Raw genomic sequence first — 25,389 nt, 5'->3', positions numbered from 1 at the left:
AAATTTTAAATAACTAAACTGCCTTTATGCCTAGGCGGTGGCAGCTTAGTTGCCGACTAAGCGCCTTAGCCGGCAAAATTGGTACCTTTTAAGGTACCCACCTAGGAATTGCAAAGCCTAGGCGTTTTACTTAGCTTAGATCGACTAGGCGGATTAGTCGGTGCCTAGTTGGGTCTTTTGACTGCATAGATTTGGTTTGCATCTCTTTAGGGTCTTCCCCTTTTTCGTTTGTTATCGCATGTGATTGATTTCCTCAAGAGGATAGTCTACCAATAAGGTCCCATCACTGCTCTTTTGTGTCTAAACTTTCTACAATGAGTGCATTTGAGTTTGCCTTTATCACTATTCCCATGTTAGAGACCTCTTATTAAGATAGTATATGTTCATACGGGTCCAGATCTGGACCCGTATCTCTGTATATCCATCTCGGGTCTGGACTGAAGGATCACAGACCTGATCCAATACGTATTAAATATATATGAAGGAATGTAGGGCACAATTCTTTGATAAAGAAAAAGGTTACCCATTGCCGCCACTCTCTCCTCTCGTCTTCTGCAGTACAACCGACAAACCAAGGTGTGTGATTTCTCACATGGTATCAGAGCCAGCTTGAGGTCCATCGATCATGTCGGGTTTTCTCTCCTTTCTTACTTTGATTCTAAACCAGTTTCTTCTCCCTTTATTTCCTGAAAATCGATTTGATCAAATTTTTTCTTTCTCGCTCAATCATCTTGTCTCTCCTTAGTGTCAATTTAAATCTGATTGTGTCAGATCAAATTTCTCTTTTTGTTTAATCACCCTGTTTCTTCTATCATCTTCTCTCTTTTCCCTAACGTTGGATCTGATCATTCCAGATCAGATCTTATTGTTTTAAGACAGATCAATTTCGATCTAGGTAGGTTACGACAAATCAAGTTTTCTTTCACGTGTGACTCCTATTTTCACATCCCGATTTTCTAAATCCCGATCATTCTTCTATTCGTTTCTTAAATTTCAGAAGTGATAATTTCACACCAGATTAGAACAAATCATTTTTCCAAAAGAAAAAAAAAGTTCTGCTTTCACGTGTGTGACTCCTAAAGTTCAAAGGTTTGTTTCTGTATCAACGAAATTTTAGCTCAGATCCGAAAATACTCAAATCAAGTTTTCGCAGATTATTTCTGACTAACTGCAATCAGACTGTCCGTGCAACAAGAAAGAAAGAAAGGCACCAGACAGTTGTTGGTTTGCTGCACAGCTGAACAAAGGCTTCCCTGCTTATTATTGTTTCCTTGGATTCCTTTTATTGAGTCAATCTGTGTTTATCATTTTTCATGGATTCCCCCTCGCTCCCGTCCAGTTTTCTTGGTTAACTCATTTCTGAGAAATTGAATAACTCGAATTACTTGACCTGGAAGAGGCAAATTTTGCCTTTTATTCGTAGTTTGGATCTCTCTGGATACCTTGATGGAATGAATCATGCACCACCAGAGTTTATCCTGCGGGAAGAGCGAGACGATAAAGGGGAGAAGAAGAATAGAGGGCACGACTTTCCCCCTCTCCTTTTCTATTTACTTTATGGATGGGTAGAATGACCAAAATACCCCCCTTTTACAAAGTATATCTTCAGTCTATGTACAAGAATGGTCAGACAAAAAAAAGTATAAGAATAGAGACAAGAATGGACCCCTATTTCATAACAACTGTCTTACCCAGGTCTGAGTCAGTGCTGGGCTTGTTTCAACCTAGGTCTGGCTTAGACTTGGGTCAAATCAGCGCAGGTTTGATTTGACTTAGATCTGGTCTATTTTGACGCATGTTTGATTCAGGTCTGGGTCAAAGAAGCCCAAGTCTGATTTGACTCAGGCCTGGGTTTGTTTTGTCCAAGGTCTAAATCATGCCCGTGTCAAAGCAAATCTAAGTTGAATCACTTGGGTCCAAACAGACCCAAGTTTGAGCTAAATTAGATTTGACTATTCTTTGACCAAATTTTGGATCAAACTTGGGTCAAAGTTAGACCTAGGCTTGAGCTGGTCAGTTTTATATATTCTTGGCACTCGAGGAACCCAACAAGGTAAGAAACTCATAGGCGAAGCAAAAGTAGAGTTACTCGAGAGCGATGGTCACAAGTCATAACCAAAGCCATGAAGGGACCCCAAACTAACCCTCGAAAAATGCAATTTTTTTTTAAACAATTGCCGAAAACCTCCCAAGGACCTGGAGCACATTACAGATTTAATATTCACAATCTATCAACCATTTCAGACATAGAATCAACTTAAACCATAAATTGAAATTTTATTTATTTAATCAAATATGTCAATAAGTTCTAAATAAATTCCAAAATGAACTCTAGTCAATTCCGTGTACGCCAGAACCCAAGTTACCAGACCATAAACCTCGAGTCCTCCAGCCAGCCCGTCCCATCATCATGAAGCCTTATTACTTGAAAAACATTTTTAGAAAATGGATAAGAATCAAAGTTCTCGTACGAGACCCTCTCAAAATCTACCAGTAAGGAATTTAACATAGATCAAACCAAACACAAGTTTAAGAGGAATCACAAGTAACATATCATCAGAATAAACTTACCATCTAAGCAGTTCAAGCAAGCAATCAACAATTTTATTATAAATTAAACATTTAGGGATGCTTTGATCAATGCAACATGCAAGAATAACTTTTTAAGTTAATTTATCAAATTGCTTTTGCATGCATGTCCCTGTTTAATGCCCACAAATTTAAGTTTTTGAGGTTTAAGTCAATCCTCAGTTGTAGCTTAACACACAAGTTGTATTTTAATTGCTGGATTCCACACTTGTTCATCGACCAATATCAGGAATCATCACCATCAATCAGAACATTAAGAATTATCAGCTAATGCCGAGACATCAAGGAAATCACCATTCATTGATGCCACTTTTTTGGTATACTAATAACTACAATTGAGTCAACAATACCACCGCCAGGCAAAGTGGCAGAAAGTTTCCTACAACAGTGGCTGGGAACACGAACCACACATCGAGTTCTTGGAGACAACAAATGCACACGATGTTTTGTATCCTCACGATCTTTCATGACTGCCATCCAAGATTTTTACCCTTTTAGAGGGACACCAGGGAAAAAAATTATTCCACTGTTTGGTCTCTTTTACCATCTTAATTAATTAAGAGTTCTTTACACAAAAACAATTATGCAAATCAACATGCAATAACAAATTCAGGCCTTTTCCCTATCAATTCAACAATGTAATTAGTTCAGAAACAATTTGAAAAAAAATCATTTTGCAATGCATTTACAATTTACTCTCATGAGCAACACTTTCTCTTGGCCTCCAAAGGCCTATCATTGATTTGCACATAACCACTATACAATTGACTAACAACTTAAATGATATTGCAAATTTCAGTGAACATAAATCACACAAAGATATTCAAGTTGGTGTTCTCATTACAACATCAATGCATATCCACAACACATGTGAATGCACATTGAACCGAGCATATCAGAGTTTTAGGCAACTAAAAATAATCAGATTCCAATTTGATTTCCAACCATACTCCTTTTTTATGCATGAAATCAGATTTTTATGACATGCTAGGAAATCAAATTTTTATAACATGCCAAACTTTCTTTTAGAATTAGATTCAGTTAAATATCCACAACAAAGCAAATGGCAACAATCGTAATTATCTACAGCAATCCAAATGGCAACAATCATTCGGTTCAGATATAATTAATTATCCAAGACCGGTCAATTTTGTGGTTCCAAAAGAAGTTGAACATTTAGGACAGCATAAATAAATTTCAATGTGTTCAAACACCTCTATCAAAATCTGTCTAGTATTTATACTCACATGTCTATATATGCATATATATATATATACATATATCTTGGTCGATATAAGTATATATATATACTAACTAGTGCATCCACACTGACCGTTAAACATAATTATATGTTTATACTCTGGCTGACGTATGTACATAACCTGGACAAAGTATACATATGATGTCCAACATATAAATTCTGTATATAATTTTTTTTTCAGATCAGTTTGTGTATATGCATAATGATCAATGTGTATATATATATATATCCATACATCTCGATCAGCCCTGTTCTGGCTGACACAATATATGTTTCTATATATATATATATAGTCTGGCATACTTAGGTGTCTATATATATATATATATGTGTGTGTGTGTCTGTTGGCTGATTCAAGAATCTATCTTGAATCTGTCAGCCCCAAAAGAATTGGATTCCTTGACATGATATGACAAAAGAAAAACAGCCTGTACGTGCATCATGGTCAGAATAACGTGTTTCACATAACTCAGATTCTTTTTGTAGATATGAGTCTAAAATTTTATATTCAGCAGGCACACACACATATATATATGTATATATATAGTTTGGCATACATTGGCGTCTATATATATATGTTGGCTGATTCAAGAATCTATCTTGAATCTGTCAGCCCCAAAAGAATAGGATTCCTTGACATGATATGACAAAAGAAAAACAGCCTGTACGTGCATCATGGTCAGAATAATGTGTTTCACATAACTCAGATTTTTTTGTAGATCTGTCATGTACTAACATTTTATATTCAGATTTTTGGATTTGATCCAGAAATCTGATTTAAATCAGCAAAAACCAAAACAGATTCCAATAAATCTCTGTTTTCAGCACAACCTTGCATGATATAGATATGGATTAGATCCAGGATTCAGTCCGATATCATCAGCATAATAAGCACAGGATCATAAGCACAGTAAAGAAAAACTAACAACATAGTAAACTCAAAGAAAAAAAACTAACAGCATGCTGTGCTCAGCATAATATGCCTAGTAAAGGACTGACAGCTTAAGATGCTTAATAAAGAACAACTAACTGCAACACTGATTCTATCGACATCGATTTTTAATGGTGAATAAAAAAAAACAGATTTATGAGCATCTGTTTTAATACATTCAACTTGAGCACGATTCAATAATACGCAGACTTAAAATCATGTTTATGCTACTGAAAAACAAATCGTCAGTTATATATATATATATATATATATATATATATATATATATATATATATATATATATATATATATATATATATATATATATATATTAGGCTGGAAAGAAAGATCATCTCAATTATATTAGGCTGGGTTCAGATTATTGCTATATGCATGTGTGCATGCAAATGTATAACGATCACTGTAAAGCGGATGATATGTTTGGGTTTTGTGACACATAATTAGCTAATGGTCTGTAAGATGATAATAAGTTAGTCAACATCTATGTGTTATGCTAATTAGCCATGGTTTTATATTTCTATGTATTTATCGGTGAAAGATCTGAATAGTTTGTGCATTTTAGCATATTTGCTTCTTCAGTCTTTTAATTCAAAGTAGGCATCATCATGTTATCATGAACACATGCATTTACAACCTGTTCAAAACAGCCGATATTATGACATGGTGATGTTTAGGAGAATCCAAAGGGCCCCTAGTTTTCCATGTAATTGTGAAAAAACCATCTAGGATTCACCAACAATGTGTTGGAATATTTCACTGTTTGACCTTAAGGATCTTTACATGACTCAACGTGATATTGGTTCGTAGCTTATATGCTGCAGCTCATAATATGAGCCCTACTTTTCAGATTTTTGAAGTTAGCTCCTCTTTTGTTTTAAGTTGTATTAACATGGTATTATCTCTCCTTTCACCATGTAAATACTGAGCTTCCACTGGAAACGTGTGCATGGACTATTTCCGTTTCTTTTTTTTATACTTACTGAACCCCTGGTGGGATCTGAGCTCTAGATGCCTTGGTTAAAGGTAGTGTGATGCCACTGGTTCAACATTCATATTCAACCCTTGTGGAACATTTTACTTGGACTTAAACTATTGCTTGTTCAAAATGTTATTATTCTGGTGGTCCATTTAATGGCTTGGATGTTCTGTATTTAACTGTTGTGGAGTATTTTCTTTTGCTGATTTGATTTCGAATATGATGCCCAATCAAGAAACCTTATTAAGTTTTTTGTATTCTTATAATCTAATTGACCAATGCTTTCCTTTTCTGTACCATCTATAGGAGTGCCAATTCGTACAACCACTAGGCCGGCCTCTCAATTATTAGGAATTAATGGCCGTGATGATGGTCCAGTTGTAAGTTTGCAAATTGTTGGCCTATTCCCATTTATATTTTGATGATTTTTATTCATTCTTGTAAAACTCTTTTTATTGGTTTCAAATGGAGGGTATTTTTTTCATATTTAGCAATCCTTTGAACAACATTTCTTCTTTGGATTACGTTGTTTTTTGTAGATAACTTCATGCAGTCGAGAGGGAATAAACAGAATATCTTTATCTGCATGTGATGCTCGTGTATTCTGTTTTGGTGTCAGGCTGGTAAGGCGGCGTAGTGTTTCCCAGGTAAACAATATAATGGATAGCTTTCTGGTTGCTGCTGTGCTTCTGTGCCACTGCTCAATATCTTTTCTTTTTCTTTTTTGCTGCTAATAGTGGCTTTAATTTAATTGGCTTATTTGTCCTGAAAGCAATTATAGTTTAGTTGGCTTGTTGAAAATTTTTATTGTTATATATAATGTAAGATGGAGAAGTTAATGCCATTGCCCATGGGTTGTTTTGTTTGTTATTAATGCCACCATGCTTTTTTGCTCTACTAATTCTTTAAAATACAGTATTGTGTACAATTTTAACTCACCACCAAGGGCATTGAAATTGTATCGATTTGTGGACATAGTTAAACTAAGCACTATCTTAAAAAAGGTTCTTTTGCAAAGTTACTAAATTTCATTTGATGGTGAAAACTGGCGAAAGGAAATAGCATGGGATTTTATCAGCTGTTTCAAGCAAAGACAGTGTATAAACTTCTTATATATGCTGATCATTGCAACTATTTCACATCCATATATAGAATAGTTGATATCTCATTATGAATGTCTTATATTAGTTGATATGGTGCTCATGTTGAGTGTTTAAGCATGTGTTTGGTGGTGTGAACCAATATGAAGCGCTGCATGCCCACATATATTTATTGACACATACAATTTTTGGATTCTACCATTTAGGGAGCTGACATTATCCCATTGTCGGCAATTTTATCTGGGATCTGCATCAGGAACTCCACTAAGTGGACCTTAAATATGTTTCGCACAGCAAAATTGTCAACTATATTGTTCTCCAAAAGGTTGAGTTTGTGTGTTGGACTTTTGGGCCTGTTTAAGAGGGTGTTATTTGGGAGGAATCAATAGAAATAACTTGGTGGGCATTCCGGGAAATGTATATGGAAGGAATTGAGTCCTCTTATGTGGCAGCACGTGACCATACATGCTAAAAAAGGAATCAGCATCATACTTGGAGAAGGTTTTAGCAATTATCTTGTCTCTACGAAGGAATAAAAACAAATGGAAATAATTGACTTATGTGGACTCCCTTCCTATTTTTTCACAATTCTATCAATTCCTTTGGCCGAAGCAACCTAATGTAATCATTGGAAACACCACTATTCCCTTCAGTTCCTCTCCATTTCCTACTTTTGAAACAGACCCTTCATTAGTTGGAATGGAAAGTGGATGGAGGTATTGTCCATGATGTGGTGAACACACACACCTGCTTAGACAAACACAATCACACGCATAGATACAAGCTTCAACTGCCCTCTTATTGGAGAGGACAGTCTAATTATTTGCTTAATGGTATTTCAAATAAGTCAAACTTGACTACCAAAGTAATTTATTCCTCAAGAAATGTAACGCCCCAAAATTTCGACTTGTGATTTCGAAAACCTTATCGAAAAACCTTTCAAAGATTTAAAGTTTAATATTTAAAAACAACAGCGGAAGACATTTAGAAAGGAACACAAGTCAACAATCCTGGGTACGTTAGCTGAAAAACCATCATTCACATGTACAACATCTTAAAGAAATTTAAGAAATAAGACAATCGATTAAAATCTGCAGTTTATTACAAAATGAGCATTTTATTCCAAAGTTCAATAAATCTAAGAAAAACTCCAAAAAAAGTCCCAGAGCTAAGCCGTCAGCAGAAAGAAGATGAATCTTGATCCATGTTGCACCACGCCATCGGCCGCCAGTGAAGTCCTACTCCTCACCTGCCCATGAAATGGGTCAGTTTCATAACAAACCAGTAGGTGCACGAACAGATAAGTATAATGAAAATAAAACAGGACATTCATGAGATAAGCATTTATGATATTTAAGCAATTAAAGCAGTTGTAGTCTATTCTAACAAATGTAATAAGTGCAAAGAGTGGTTAGTTGAAGCAGTGTAAGTCTCAGTCATCTACATTTATTCATAAAATTATTATTTAAGTTCTGATATTAACTGGCCTGTGGGTACGCACAGACGCGAAACGTAGAAACAGCCGAGACCGATCCGGGAGTTTATTATGTCAGGTGTTTTTATTAACCCGGATGACTGACTGAGTCCGCTCCTAAGGGGACGGTCAGTGACCAAGAGAGTAAATCCCCAAAGGCATTCGTGGCCCATGGATGCATCCAACTTCTGCAGAAGTGCCTAAGAGTTACCACCTAGGATAATTTATGGTAATCCCAATTCCCCTAACTCCGATGACTGGGGAAAACCGAGTCTTTTGCCCGTGGGGTGGTTGTTAACAACCTGTCCATCGGAGTCTTTGTACCATCCATCCTCTCCCTTGATGAACCGTGAAGATCGGATGGGTACGACGGGGGTTTCTTAACCGCCGCCCCATCCTACATGCTCTGGTCCATTAGACCCACTCGAGCATCTTGCCTGTGACGGCGAATGGTCACCTTTTTATGTGATCTCAGCATTTTTTCTAATTTCACTCATCGAGGTTGCCACAACCTCATCATCCCACCATCGTAACCCACATGGGACGTACTTGTCCAAAGGTACGATCGTACCTTCCTAGAGGTACAACTACGATGAGAGGGCAACATAATGGTTTATGATTCTTTTGTTTCCTACATGACTTATTTTGCTTTTCTGAGCAATTTGGCTTGTGGAGGCCGATATTATCAACTTCAGTAAAGTATAGATTTCACACTTCAATACCCTCCATGATCTTACATAAAATTTATACTGTACCTGCCTTAAGGTGCGGTTATAATAGCAATTGCAGTGGTTTTGAGTGTCTTCACAAAGTCTATCTTAAGTATGCAGTTTCAAAGGAATAAGCATGCATAATAGACGATTATGAGTTAAGCACTCGTACACGTAAACAGGCATGACAAGTAAACTACTTGATTCTTTCTAGAATGAGTCTACCCAGAGAATTTACATTATGAAATTTCAAAAGAATCACAAAGAGTAAAACATGGATCAACAAATACTTCTTCAGAGTCGCAAATATGCAAAATAATTATTCTATCTCAGAAGTCTTATTTTATTTTGTTCATACACACTATTCGTGCGACTTTCTCCTACCTCGGGATGTCGTGCAGCTGTGTGCGTCTACGCGTGTAGATGATACGAGGCTCGGGCCGCGGAGCCAGAGCGGGGGTCCGATGCGAGGTCTGCAACAGTGCTATGTTAATAATAATGCGGAGCAAAAGAAAGACAAACCTGCCTATAGGAAAAAGAGAGGCAGCAGAGGTGTGCCCCTGCTGGCCAAAAACAGACGAGCGGCGGGGGAACAAGCCCCTGCCTCCGACAATAGCGGGGCGACAGGGGATGAGCCCCAGCCAAAACATAGCGTGGCGGCAGGGGGCCAACCCCTGCCGACAGCCACCAAGTGGCAGGGGCTGAGCCCCTGCCAACAACATGAAATGGCAGGGGCTAAGCCCCTGCCTACCGCACACAGTGGCAGGGTGCCAACCCCTGCCAAAAGCACAGGTCGGCAGGGGCCAACCCCTGCCGACAGCAAGAAGATGGCAGGGGGCCAACCCCTGCCAAAAGCACACAGTGGCACACACAGTGGCAGGGGCTGAGCCCCTGCCGACAGCAAGAAGATGGCAGGGGCCAGCCCCTGCCAAAAGCACAGGTCGGCAGGGGCCAACCCCTGCCGACAACAAGAAGGTGGCAGGGGCCAGCCCCTGCCACACGCCCAGGTCGGCAGGGGCCAACCCCTGCCGACAGCAAAAAGATGGCAGGGGGCCAGCCCCTGCCAAAGCACAGGTCGGCAGGGGCCAACCCCTGCCGACAGCAAGAAGATGGCAGGGGGGCCAGCCCCTGCCAAAGCACAGGTCGGCAGGGGCCAATCCTCTGCCGACAACAAGAAGGTGGCAGGGGCCAGCCCCTGCCAAAAGCACAGGTCGGCAGGGGCCAACCCCTGCCGACATCAAAAAGATGGCAGGGGGCCAGCCCCTGCCAAAGCATAGGTCGGCAGGGGCCAACCCCTGCCGACAGCAAGAAGATGGCAGGGGGGCTAGCCCCTGCCAAAGCACAGGTCGGCAGGGGCCAATCCCCTGCCGACAACAAGAAGGTGGCAGCAAAGGAAAACAAAAAAAGGGGGGGGGGGTCGCAGGGGCCTCAGGTCCCCTGCCGGCACTCCGGCGATCCCCAGCGAGAGAAGGGGACGACAAGGGCTGCGTAAGCCACCTATCGGGGCACCGATCGCACAGGGAGGCAGTGGGAGGCCGCGGCAGCGGCTGTGAGCCTGCCGGCCTCCCGGCGAGGTGACAGGGAGGGGGGTGAGGAAGAGAAGAGGGAGGAGAAGAGAAGAACGGCGTACCTGGGGGGGTGGTTCCCGGCGTCGGCGGCGGGCGCAGCAGGGAAGGAGACCGGCGCGGGGAGGAAGCTCGAGAGGGGAGGCGTGCCTCCCCTCGCCCTCCAGCAATGCTCATAAAGAGCTCGGGGGGGTGATGAAAGGGGAAACCTCGGTGGGTTTCCCCAATCAACCCGAAAACAAAGGGGAAGAAGAGGGGGGGTGCGGCGCTCGGCACCCTGCGTCGGGTTACTTAAAACCCTAAAATAAAAAGGGGCCCGGGTCGGGTCCGGACCCGACCCGGCCCGGGTCCAAACAGTTTTTTTTTTTTAAATGGGATTTTACATCCTACCCCTCTTAAAAGAATTTCGTCCGCGAAATATCTATTACCTTGAAGAATCAAAATACAGGTCAGGATATTTTTCCTTGATATCGTTCTCAGGTTCCCAAGTACATTCGTCAATCCCATGATGTTGCCACCGAACCTTTACAAAGGAAATGGTCTTTGATCTAAGCACTTGGTCACGACGGTCGATGATCTCCACTGGTCTTTCTTCGAAAGTCAAGTCCCCTCTAATGTCCACATCATCATAATGAATGATGTGCGATGGATCGTGAACATACTTTCTCAACATGGATACGTGAAAAACATTATGGATCTGAGCATACTGCGGAGGTAACGCCACGCGATAAGCTGCTTCACCAATCCGCTCCAGGATTTCGAACGGTCCGACGTACCTAGGACTTAGCTTTCCCTTCTTCCCGAACCGAAATACGCTCTTCGTCGGAGATACCTTAACAAAAACCATCTCACCAATATCGAAGGTAAGCTCTCGTCGACGTCTATCTGCATAGCTCTTCTGCCGACTCTGAGCGGTACGGAGTTGTTCCCGAATCATCTGCACTTGCTGAGTATAGTGTTGCAAGACTATAGGTGCCTCCAATCTTCGCTCGCCAACCTCGTCCCAGTAAACATGTGATCGACATGGCCTCCCATACAAAGCTTTGCATGGGGCCATCCCGATGCTCGCATGGTAGCTGTTGTTATACGCGAACTCCGCCAGACTGATCTGGGAATCCCATTCTCCCTTCCAGTCCACCATACAGGCTCGAAGCATGTCTTCCAATGTCTGAATCGTACGTTCCGACTGCCCGTCAGTCTGAGGGTGAAACGCAGTGCTGAACTTCAACTTTGTGCCCATCGCCAACTGAAGTTGTCCCCAAAACCTAGAAGTGAATCTAGGATCACGATCGGAGATAATTGAGACTGGAACACCGTGCAATCTCACAATCTCTCTAACATAGAGATCAGCAAGACTATCTAACGATTGGTTGAGATGGATAGGTAGGAAGTGAGCCGACTTGGTGAGTCTATCGACAATCACCCAAATCGCGTCATGCTTCCTCCGCGTCCTCGGAAGACCGACTATGAAGTTCATGGTAACATTTTCCCACTTTCATAGAGGGATCTCTATCTGCTGCATGACCCCACCGGGTCTCTGGTGCTCGATCTTGATTTGCTGACACGTTAAACACTTCGAGACATACTCAACCACGTCTCGCTTCATACCGTTCCACCAATAATTGCGTTGTAAGTCCTTGAACATTTTCGTGCTACCAGGGTGAATTGTGTACCTAGACTTGTGGGCTTCCGCCAAAATTTCATCTCGAAGGATCGGGTCGTCAGGAACCCAAAGGCGCTCCTTCAACCATACACTTCCATCCTCCTTCAGACGAAAAGGTGTATCTGCCAGTATCGCCTGAGCCTTCAACTTCTCGTAGCGTGCATCAGTTTTCTGCCCATTGATGATCCTCGCTAGTAGCTCAGGTTGAGCAACAAGGTGGGATAAACCGATTGAACCTTGAGTGATTACGAAAGGTTCCCAAGAGGCTAGGTCTTCGACCAACCTCCATCCAGCGAATAAGGTATGAATCGAAACTTCTGGTGCTTTGCGGCTGAGGGCGTCTGCCACTACGTTCGCCTTTCCTGGGTGATAGGAGAGGGTGAAGTCGTAATCCTTGAGGGATTCAAGCCAACGTCGTTGTCTCATGTTCAGTTCTTTCTGAGAAAATAGGTATTTAAGGCTCTTATGATCGGTGAACGCCTCAAATTGCTCTCCATACAGGTAATGTCTCCATATCTTCAGTGCGAACACCACCGCAGCTAACTCTAAATCGTGAGTTGGGTAGTTCTTCTCGTGAATTTTAAGTTGTCGAGAAGCGTAAGCGATCACCTTCCCATTCTGCATCAGCACGGCCCTTAGGCCTGACCCAGAAGCATCAGTATAAATCACGAACCCGCCTTACCAGAAGGTAAGGTCAAAATAGGAGCACTGGTAAGTCGCTCCTTCAACAACTGAAAACTCGCCTCGCACTTCTCGTCCCATAAGAATTTAGCCTCTTTCTTCAGCAACTTCGTCAGGGGTAACGCAATTTTAGAAAAATCCTGAATGAATCTTCTGTAGTAACCCGCTAGTCCAAGGAAACTTCTGATATCACGTGCGTTCTTTGGTTGCTGCCAACCAAGTACAACCTCCACCTTTGCAGGGTCCACGGACACTCCTTCCTTAGAAATAACGTGTCCCAAAAACATGACCTCCTCGAGCCAGAATTCACATTTAGAGAACTTGGCATACAAACGTTCCTTTCGCAAGGTCTCCAACACAACTGTTAGGTGTTCTCGATGTTGCTCTCGACTTTCTGAGTACACCAAAATGTCGTCGATGAACACGATCACGAAGGTGTCCAAAAATGGCTTGAACACCCTATTCATCAAGTCCATGAAAGCTGCGGGGGCATTGGTTAGTCCGAACGGCATGACTGTGAACTCGTAATGTCCGTATCTCGTCCGAAAGGCCGTCTTAGGAATATCCTCATTCCTAATTCTGAGTTGATGGTATCCGGACCTAAGATCGATTTTCGAGAAAACCTTGGCCTTCTGCAACTGATCGAACAAGTCTTCGATACGCGGCAATGGGTACTTGTTTTTTATTGTGGCCTGGTTGAGCATTCGATAGTCGATGCACAACCGCAAAGTCCCGTCCTTCTTCTTCACGAAGAGCACAGGAGCTCACCAAGGAGAAACGCTGGGGCGAATGAATCCCTGATCCAACAACTCCTGCAACTGCTTCTTCAGCTCATCAAGCTCAGCTGGCGCCATTCTGTAGGGTGCTTTGGAGATTGGTGTCGTACCTGGTAGCAATTCAATATTGAATTCTACCTCACGAGACGGTGGAAGTCCCGACAGCTCTTTAGGAAAAACGTCGGGGTAATCGCGAACAATATCAAGCTCACTGATGGGAATGGGCATTGGATCTGACTGGATAACACTAACCAAAAAGGCAGTGCATCCCTTCCGCAAGAAGTTCTGTGCCTTAAGTGCCGAGATCATCCGGCTTGCTCGAACAGGTCTGGGGATTCTGAATTCTACTCTCGAAGAGCCTGGAGGTGATAAAACGATCTTGCCATCACGGCAAAAGATCTTGGCATGATACTTGTGCAACCAATCCATGCCTAGGATGACGTCAAATTCAGTCATCTCCAGCAAGATAGCACAAGCAGGCAAGTGCCGCTCTGCCACAACTACGTCCAATTCGGGTATGTAAGTGGTGCAAACTGTGTTCTTCCCAACGGGGTTATACACGTCTAAAGCATTATCAAGTGTTTTTACCGTTATATGCAATTGTTTTACGATTTTTTCTGACACAAACGAGTGCGTAGCACCACAATCAAAGAGTGCAAAAGCTGCTTGATCAGCAACAAGAATGGTACCTTGAACGAGATCCCCTTTGGTCAATTGATCGACCGTGGCTGCATAAACTCGACCCGGCTCTCTGCCACTGCTTGGTTGTGCTCGTTGTTGCTGCTGATGAGGTGGTCGAGGAGGCTGAGATACGTTGCCGGTTCGCTTGAGGTCATCTGCTGCTTTCTTCCGGCAGTCGCGTATGAAATGACCCATCTTGCCACAGTACAGGCATCCGCCAGTGTCCCGCGGACAAGATTGTCCCACATGAGGCCTCTTGCACCTGGGGCAGTTATCACTCGACGGTTGCCTGGGCGGTGGAGGGCCCTGTTGTCGCTGGCGTTTTGCTGGAGGAAACTGTTTCTTCCCTGCTTCAGTCTTTACTGGAAAAGGTGGTCGTTGCCCTGGGCCGCCGGAAAATGTCTTCTTCTGCTCACCACCTGACGCGGTTGACTTCTTGGCTTGCACACTTTTTGAACGCTCCCAATCCTCGTTCAGTAGGGTTGCTGCTGCTACTGCCGCAGAAAAAGTCGCGGGCATGCTGGTGAGAACCCTATGCCTGAGTCCTTTCTTCAGTCCGCGAATAAACTTCCCGGCCCCCTCATGATCATCCTCGAATAGGTGAGGACAATAGCGTTCCAATCGTTGAAATTTGGCGATATATTCGTTCAAACTTGAGCTTCCTTGGCACAGCTCCAGAAATTCCACCTTCTTCTTTTCCCTCGCATGAGGAGGGAAATAGTTTTCGAGAAAAACTCTTCGGAAGGCCTCCCACGGAATCACCTCAGCACCCGGAAACTGCACCTCTCGCGTAGTGTCCCACCATTCGCGAGCGTCGTCCTTCAAACGAAAGGACCCGAACATCGTCTTCTTATCCTCAGGAACGGACAACACTTGGAACACCCGTTCCACCTCTTTAACCCAACTCTCCGCCAAGTCAGGATCAACCTTGCCAGAGAAAGTAGGAGGGTCCAGCTTTAGAAATTTTTCATATGTGGCGGTTGGGGCATTCCCAACAAGGGAACCTGGATCCTGATGGGGGCGACCCTGGTTACGAATCGCCTCAGCTAAGGAGTTGAGGGTATCCATCATGAATCCCCTCTGTTCACGCAACTCATCGGCCATGCTATGGCTTGAGTTTCCCGCCATCCTTAAAAAGCAACCAAGTTTAAAGTCAAAAATACTAAAGACGTACAAGTAGGCATAAGTATAGAAGCAAAGGCAAAAACATAAATCTTTATTATGAGAGTCAAATATTTAGAATCCAGCTATGCTGGTACATAAGCAAAAGTTATATTCCGCAATTTATAAATGAGTTCACAGATTCCAACAAAACTGGGCGCGTGCTACCTCCCCTTATGGACGACTAGAATACTTCCTAAGATATTCCCTTCTATTGCCTGTGCGCCTGAATCTGCGTTTAGGGGTGAAGGGAAGTGGCTCATCGTAGGAGGGCTCCTACCCGTAAAGGGGCGTCGCCGGAGTATATTCCGGTGAGCCAAGACTATAATCTGAAGAATCCGTCGCAGGTGTATATGTGGGTGATACACCGCCCACTGGGTCTGCCGGAGGTGGTGGTTGCTTGCCTGCAGTCGAAAATGCGATCTTGTCGTTATGCTCGGCCTTGTGGAGGCAAGCATCCACGGTGTGCCCAGTTTCTCCGCAAAAACCACACTCCTCTGCTAACTCAGGGGGAACAAAATCTCCCGATGACTCCTGTGGTGTCTGATGGCGCACCCGAATGTGTGAAGGCGCAAAACCACCTTCTCGAGCATGCACTTCAGCCCACGCTGTTGCCAAGGTTATCTGGTAGGCATTCGGTAATGAGAAGCCTTGCTCATCTGTAAAAATGGGTAGAGGAGGGCGGTTAGCCCAGTAACCAGCCCCGAACATTTCACGTCCGCCCCTCTCCCTTACGGAACGGCCACGTACACTACGTGTGCTCCTACCGCTAGCACCAGTAAACGGGTCCATATATCCAACGGTACTACGAATAAAACAAGAATATAATTTAGTCTAAACATGCAATGAAATATTAAAGACTTACTTACAGCGCGATGGGATACTCAATAGTCAAGATTCGCTTCTTTCTAATCTGGCTTTGATACCAAGTTGTAACGCCCCAAAATTTCGACTTGTGATTTCGAAAACCTTATCGAAAAACCTTTCAAAGATTTAAAGTTTAATATTTAAAAACAACAGCGGAAGACATTTAGAAAGGAACACAAGTCAACAATCCTGGGTACGTTAGCTGAAAAACCATCATTCACATATACAACATCTTAAAGGAATTTAAGAAATAAGACAATCGATTAAAATCTGCAGTTTATTACAAAATGAGCATTTTATTCCAAAGTTCAATAAATCTAAGAAAAACTCCAAAAAAAGTCCCAGAGCTAAGCCGTCAGCAGAAAGAAGATGAATCTTGATCCATGTTGCACCACGCCATCGGCCGCCAGTGAAGTCCTACTCCTCACCTGCCCATGAAATGGGTCAGTTTCATAACAAACCAGTAGGTGCACGAACAGATAAGTATAATGAAAATAAAACAGGACATTCATGAGATAAGCATTTATAATATTTAAGCAATTAAAGTAGTTGTAGTCTATTCTAACAAATGTAATAAGTGCAAAGAGTGGTTAGTTGAAGCAGTGTAAGTCTCAGTCATCTACATTTATTCATAAAATTATTATTTAAGTTCTGATATTAACTGGCCTGTGGGTACGCACAGACGCGAAACATAGAAACAGCCGAGACCGATCCGGGAGTTTATTATGTCAGGTGTTTTTATTAACCCGGATGACTGACTGAGTCCGTCCATAAGGGGACGGTCAGTGACTAAGAGAGTAAATCCCCAAAGGCATTCGTGACCCATGGATGCATCCAACTTCTGCAAAAGTGCCTGGGAGTTACCACCTAGGATAATTTATGGTAATCCCAATTCCCCTAACTTTAGACTGGGGAAAACCGAGTCTTTTGCCCGTGGGGTGGTTGTTAACAACCTGTCCATCGGAGTCTTTGTACCATCCATCCTCTCCCTTGATGAACCGTGAAGATCGGATGGGTACGACGGGGGTTTCTTAACCGCCGCCCCATCCTACATGCTCTGGTCCATTAGACCCACTCGAGCATCTTGCCTGTGACGGCGAATGGTCACCTTTTTATGTGATCTCAGCATTTTTTCTAGTTTCACTCATCGAGGTTGCCACAACCTCATCATCCCACCATCGTAACCCACATGGGACGTACTTGTCCAAAAGTACGATCGTACCTTCCTAGAGGTACAACTACGATGAGAGGCAGCAGAGGTGTGCCCCTGCTGGCCGAAAACAGACGAGCGACGGGGGAACAAGCCCCTGCCTCCGACAATAGCGGGGCGACAGGGGATGAGCCCCAGCCAAAACATAGCGTGGCGGCAGGGGGCCAACCCCTGCCGACAGCCACCAAGTGGCAGGGGCTGAGCCCCTGCCAACAACATGAAATGGCAGGGGCTAAGCCCCTGCCTACCGCACACAGTGGCAGGGGGCCAACCCCTGCCAAAAGCACAGGTCGGCAGGGGCCAACCCCTGCTGACAGCAAGAAGATGGTAGGGGGCCAACCCTTGCCAAAAGCACACAGTGGCAGGGGCTGAGCCCCTGCCGACAGCAAGAAGATGGCAGGGGCCAGCCCCTGCCAAAAGCACAGGTCGGCAGGGGCCAACCCCTGCCGACAGCAAGAAGATGGCAGGGGGGCCAGCCCCTGCCAAAGCACAGGTCGGCAGGGGCCAACCCCTGCCGACAGCAAGAAGATGGCAGGGGCCAGCCCCTGCCACACGCCCAGGTCGGCAGGGGCCAACCCCTGCCGACAGCAAAAAGATGGCAGGGGGCCAGCCCCTGCCAAAGCACAGGTCGAGCAAGAAGATGGCAGGGGGGCCTGCCCCGGCCAAAGCACAGGTCGGCAGGGGCCAATCCCCTGCCGACAGCAAGAAGGTGGCAGGCGCCAACCCCTGCCAAAAGCACAGGTCGGCAGGGGCCAACCCCTGCCGACAGCAAAAAGATGGCGGGGGGCCAGCCCCTGCCAAAGCATAGGTCGGCAGGGGCGAACCCCTGCCGACAACAAGAAGATGGCAGGGGGCCAACCCCTGCCAAAGCACAGGTCGGCAGGGGCCAATCCCCTGCCGACAGCAAGAAGGTGGCAGCAAAGGAAAACAAAAAAAGGGGGGGGGGGTGTCGCAGGGGCCTCAGGTCCCCTGCCGGCACTCCGGCGATCCCCAACGAGAGAAGGGGACGATAGGGGCTGCGTAAGCCACCTATCGGGGCCCCGATGGCACAGGGAGGCAGTGGGAGGCCGCGGCAGCGGCTGTGAGCCTGCCGGCCTCCCGGCGAGGTGACAGGGAGTGGGGTGAGGAAGAGAAGAGGGAGGAGAAGAGAAGAACGGCGTACCTGGGGGGGTGGTTCCCGGCGTCGGTGGCGGGCGCAGCAGGGAAGGAGACCGGCGCGGGGGAGGAAGCTCGAGAGGGGTGGCGTGCCTCCCCTCGCCCTCCAGCAATGCTCATAAAGAGCTTTGGGGGGTGATGAAAGGGGAAACCTCGGTGGGTTTTTCCAATCAACCCGAAAACGAAGGGGAAGAAGAGGAGGGGTGCGGCGCTCGGCACCCTGCGTCGGGTTACTTAAAACCCTAAAATAAAAAGGGCCCGGGTCGGGTCCGGACCCGACCCGGCCCGGGTCCAAACAGATTTTTTTTTTAAATGGGATTTTACAAGAAATCATTCAGCAAAGATGCATAATTAGGTTTAAGAGTGTCTATATGCATGTCAAAGTTGATTTATAAAGTTATTTTGTCTTTTCTAAAATGATGAAACATAAAAGGATATTAATACTACTAATCCGTTAAAAGGATTTCAGCTGTAACCGCAATTTCTGCTGCAAAAGGTCAAATCTAAATGACATTCTAAGTATAGCCACACATATGGTTTCCCGGCAATTTCTTAGGGAGTTTTTTTTCTAGTAAGTGGTGTTACTCGAAAAAATCTCATATGCTTTAAAAAATTAAAAAATGTAAATGTAACGACCCCAACTCATACCTATGAAAAAGTGGCAAATAATTTTTTTTTCAATTGCGGAAACATTCTTAGAAAATCGGGGTCTTTACAGTTTAAACACAACCACCACCACAAGGGATCTTATACCCATCATCCAAACCAAACACAAACTTTATTTATTAAAGTGCATAAAGTCTAAGACATAAGCAAATAAAATAATAATAAAGCAAAAAGAAGTCACACTGTCTCAAAAAAAAGTCTTCCAAGTAGTCGCGTAGCCCTCGTAGCTCTTCGCAAAGCAAATCCCTTCACTGAGCCTCATAGACTGTAAAAAAACACAAAAGTAAGGGTGTCAGAATCCAAAAAATTATATGTACGAATCTTTCTAATGAAACAAATAAGTAAAAAGAATACAAATAAGATTCATGCAATATTTTAGAGGGATCCAATGTTAACAAATTCATAATTCAAATAATCATTTAAGCAATAAGGAACATCAATTAAGCATTAAGGACAATTATCATGCAATAGAAAGCACATATCATGCAATCACCAATATATCATAAGGAGACAAGTAAATATCATAAGGGACAAGTAAATATCTATGATCTAATGCATAACAAAAATATGCATGATTTCAGTGCATATGCATGAATAAATTATTATCTTTTATCAGAGTTTTCTTTTCATATGCATGTCCCTATTATTTGCACACAATTTAAGTTCCTCTTTTTATTACCGTTGCCCGCGGATAATTCAAACGAGTAAAATTTTTCGAGGTCAAGTGAGCCTCCAGTTGTAGCTTAACATACAATTTATATTTTATTACTGAGTTCTACGCTTAGCTCTCGACCGATATTAGGAATCCATACCATCCATCGGAACATTGAAAATCTACATCTAATGTTGGGACACCAGGGAAATCCACATCCACTGATGCTACTTTTTTAGTATACCAAAACAACAACTGTGTCTACACACCACCCCCAAGCAAAGTGACAGACTCTCCCTAAAACCGTGGTCAGGAGAAGAACCTCAATATCGGGTTCAAGGGAACAACAACGCACACGCAGTTTTAATAGCTTCATAGTTTTCCAAAACTGCAATATCCAAGATTCTCATACTATATAAGGGACATTAAGGAAACGTAGATTACACTGTTCTTTAATTTTTTTTATCTTGTTATTAATTTATTTTCTTTAATTTGCATTTCCACGTGTAGAATTAATAACACAGACTCGCAAATCCACATGCAAAATTCTTTACTGGACCACAACCCGTGACAACATAGAACAATGCAATTAGAACAATAATATCACATTTGATTTTTGTAATGCATAGAACATTTTAAACAAAGAGCAACACATGCTCAAGGCTCACACGACTTACGATGATCCATTTTGATCATCAATGTATTCTTATGCAAAAATTATGATTAACATGCCACTATGCATTCCTTTCAAATGCTTCTCAATGCACATTCATATATGAAAATTTAGAGATGTGCATGAAACAATAATATTCATATGCATGTTCATGAGTTCACACAACCATGCCAAGTGCATGCTTTCATTCAGTTCACATATTCATGTTAAATGCATGCTTTCATTCATGAACCATTTCAATTAAACATGTGAATACTCATGCAATCATTTACATGCAAAAACACATCGATTTAAGTATGCACATGTACATGAGACAACTATGAAATAATACTTTGATTAAGCATAACATAACGAATCTAAACATGTGCAAACTATTACTCATGTGCATGCATAAAACCAAGTCTAATTCCAATAGAAAAATTCTGGAATTTATCATGCCTGCTGAAATTTTGTTCCAGATTCATATATACATTAAGGATGTCATGAATTGAAAAGAATTTGGTCAAGTACCAAATCTGAAATTTATAAGCATAAGTTGGACATGGAATAACATCTGAACATAGACAAAAGAATCTGGACCTTTTTAACAGGATTAGCTTGTCACATAAAAAAAAGAAATTTGGAATATCATCTGCACCCAGTCGGCTGGGGCCCGGCTCCAACCTAGCCGAACTCAGTCAGCTAGTTTGGCAGTCCCTACACAAGCCCAATCCGGGCCTGTGTACCAGCTGCCAGGGCCTGGCAGGCCAACAGTCCAACAAGAAAAATTATTTTGAAACTAAACCTCTCTTTTTATTTTAGAAATCATCTATATTTTTTTTCTAAAAGCAAACACCTGCCCAGCCAATCGGCTGGGCCAAGTAGAGTCTGTTAGTACCTGGCAGTGCTACCAGACCTGCCCTTGCCCAGCTGACTGGCTGGGCTTGGCAGAGACTGATCTTGCCCAGCCAAGCACAACTCGGCTAGGCTGACAGTCAGTCAACTATAAAAATGTAAATTAAGTATGCTGAAAAACAGGTTTAGCATTCACATGTGCCAGAAAAAACCAGATTTGTATGGCACGTGTGCATACCTATTCAGGTTCATCACTGTATGCATATATAAATCCAATCATAGTCGTACCTTGTGAACTTTCATTTAGGTGTGCTTGCTTGGGCATATGCACGCATATGCAGATTCATGAATATATATATATATATATATATATATATATATATATATATATATATTCAAAAGATCAAGTATACATACATTCACGAATCCATAATCCAAATATACATGCATAAATGAGGTTACATTCAAGTATGCTCAAATTCATAAACCAACCATTATGCTTATACAAAATTTTACATGCCAGTATGCATGTATGAATATATTTCCTTTCAAACCTACATGCATATGCTGATTTTTGCATTTAATTCCCACATGCACTAAATTTGGGCCAGATTTGCGCATGTTGCAAACATGGCAAATCTGTCCCGATTTAGGGTTCTACGAATACAAGTATCAATATATGTATATTTTTTTCAAAATAAACTCAGAAAAAGGAAACATAAAACCCATATTAGAGTAAATATCTAGATTTACTCTTTTCCCAAAGATTTTCACTAAAATCTTGTATGGAAATCAAATCCATGCTCTTTTTCTCATTCGATTCAAGAGAAAGACCCGTACCTTGACCGTAGATCGAAAAAGAACTAAAAATCAATGGTGGAAAAGTCGGATGATTGGAGAAGATACCCTCCTTCTCATTCCTTCTTCTTCCCTCTTTTCCTCTCTTTCTCTCTCTCTCTCTTCATTTCTTTCTCCCTTTTTCCTTATTTTTTTTTCTCTCTCTCTCTCTCTTTGAAATATAAATAGGAGAGGGGGGTGACGCCCCCCCCCCCCCCATCCCCTTCTAGATGGGCTGGAGAGAGAGAGAGTGCTCTCCCCAATGGACTCTTGCTCTCTTTTTCCAAAAAATTTAAAACTCTTTTTTTAAGTTGACTTTTCAAAGTTTCCATTTTAAAGACTTTCTAAAACCTTCTTTAGCCTACTTAAGCACATATAAGGACTCTATCAAGGAGTCCTAAACAACCGTAAAAATTAAATTTCGGAATTAATTAAAATTAATTAATTAATTAATTAATTAATTATTTATTAATAAATAAATACCCAAAAACTTCCAGAGGGTGCCTTATCCCTCTGGGAGTCTTCTTAACACTAAATAACTTTAAATTAAATATAAAAATTGATTTTAAAGCTGTATTTTCATTAGGTATGGGTTTCGAATTTGGATACAGATCCAAGATCCAAATCCATATCCAAACCCCAATTGGATCTTGGGCTCGACCAATTTTAGATTAATATGGGTATTGGACAGAGTCCAGATCCATATTAATTTGGATCAAATGCATTGGATCCAGTTCGATCTGAATCCGGAACTGGCCCGTCGAGGGGTTCCTTTTTTGGAAAAAACATGATTTTCGGGCCAACCATAGCCCGAATTCAGAAAAGTAAAATATCGTTACGCTCAAAATTTCGAGACACATCCAACATTATATAACTCGAATTTCGCTTCTGAAATTCGTTCGAAAATAACCCAAATTTCGCTTGAATTTAAAGGTTCGATATAAAACTTTTTCTTACGTTTTGATTGGCTCGTCTCTACCTTGTCGATGAGACCTGGGCCAAGCCCAGACTCAAAAGACGTCAGCTTATATCAAGGTTTTACCGATTTATCTTCTATACTTGACCAAATTTTCGAAAAATCTCAAAATCACTAAGTATGAAAATATGCGATATTACATCCCTACCACCTTAAAAGAATTTCGTCCATGAAATTAGAACGTACCGAATAAGTGTGGGTAATGTTGACGCATATCCTCCTCAAGCTCCCAGGTGCACTCGTCCAGTTCGTGATGCTGCCAACGCACCTTCATGAACGAGATTGTCCTACTACGAAGTGTCCTCTCCTGGCGATCCACAATATCAACTGGCCTCTCCTCTGCCATCAACTCAGGTTGTACCTCAATCGCCTAATAGTGCATGTGAGGAGTCAGGTATATACTTAACATCGAGATATGAAAAATGTGCGGATCTGCGAAAACTGAGGAGGAAGTGCCACACAGTATGCGGTCTCCCCAACCCGCTCGAGGATCTCAAACGGTCCCACATACCGAGGACTCAACTTCCCCTTCTTCCCAAACCGGAAGATACTCTTCGTAGGAGAGATCCGAACGAACACATGATCGCCCACATCGAAACTGAGCTCCCTACGCCGCTGATCGACATAGCTCTTCTTCCTGCTCTGTGCTGCCATTAACCTCTGCCGAATCAAACGCACCTGGTTTGCGTAATGCTGGATGATCTCTGGAGACTCCACTGCTCTCACTCTAACCTCATCCCAGCACACGAGAAATCTATATGGTCGATCATATAGAGCTTCATACGGGGCCATACAAATACTGGCATGAAAGCTGTTGTTGTACGAGAACTCTGCAAGCTTCACATGCTTGTCCCAGTCTCTTGCCCAATTCAAAGTGCACGCTCTCAACATGTCCTTGAGTGTCTGTATCTTATGCTCTGTCTGTCCGTTCATCTGTGGATGAAACGTCCTGTTGAACTTCAATGTAGTTCCAAGGGCCTTCTGAAGTTGGCATCGGAATCGAGACGTAAAATGAGGATCTCGATCTGACACTATCGAACGCGGCACCCCGTAAAGTCTAACGATCTCATCCACATAGAGATCGGCCAAACTCTCCATGCTCTGACTGATCCTGATAGGAAGAAGGTGGACACTCTTCGTCAGTCTGTCCACTATCACCTAGATGGCATCGTGCTGTCGTCGGGTCCTCGGCAACCCTACGATAAAATCCATCGAAATATCGTCTCACTTCCACTCTAGGATATCTAGTGGCTGCAGAAGTCCACCAGGTCTCTGGTGCTCGATCTTCACCTGCTGACAGGTGAGACACCGATACACAAACTCAATAATGTCCCGCTTCATCCCAGTCCACCAATACGTCCTCTGAAGATCTTTGAACATCTTGGTGGAACCAGGGTGAACGGAATATCTTAGACCTGTGGGCCTCACTCATCAGCTCCTCCTGCAGTGCCTTGGGGGCCCGTCATCTGTCTCCGAACATGATGATCCCATCCTCCTCTCGACGAAACTGTGCCTCTGGCTTCTGGGCACTCGCACATAACCTCTCGAAATCTGAATCGGCTGACTGAAGCTCTTCGATCCGATCTATTGCATGAGTAAAATAATGCAAATAACCCTAGAGGATATTTATCTATTACATTATTATAAATAATATATATACATATGAAAAAATATATATGTTTAACACTCCCCCTCAAACTTATGGTGTGAAATACCGGAAGTTTGGAATCTAAAACAAAGAATCATTGAGAAGGATCTAAGTCTTTAAATGCCTTTATTGGTGATCATCCCCAAATGCATGCATCAGCTGTCTCCATCTTCACAACATGATGCATCAAAGATGTCCTTTCTCAATCCATTGTATCTTTAAGAGCATGTAGAGGGAATAAACCAAAAGATTCCAACTACACAAGGAAAATATCCTAAGAA

General features: G+C 42.9%; 1 protein-coding gene across 1 annotated transcript in view; it reads left to right on the top strand.

Moving 5' to 3' along the window:
- The window catches only part of LOC149839553 (E3 SUMO-protein ligase SIZ1-like), a 205,403-nt gene that overhangs the window by 123,568 nt on the left and 56,446 nt on the right, over positions 1-25,389 (top strand). Inside the window, exons 10-11 of the mRNA XM_090002624.1 lie at positions 6,086-6,159; positions 6,319-6,426. Coding sequence (XP_089858750.1) covers positions 6,086-6,159; positions 6,319-6,426 — 182 coding nt within the window. The remainder of the gene's footprint in view (positions 1-6,085; positions 6,160-6,318; positions 6,427-25,389) is intronic.

Source organism: Nuphar pumila, chromosome 4, assembly GCF_984573655.1.
Source record: "Nuphar pumila chromosome 4, dmNupPumi1.hap1.1, whole genome shotgun sequence".
Lineage (NCBI taxonomy): Eukaryota > Viridiplantae > Streptophyta > Magnoliopsida > Nymphaeales > Nymphaeaceae > Nuphar > Nuphar pumila.
Note: the sequence above shows the minus strand (reverse complement) of the source record. Positions and strands in the feature narration are given on the sequence as shown.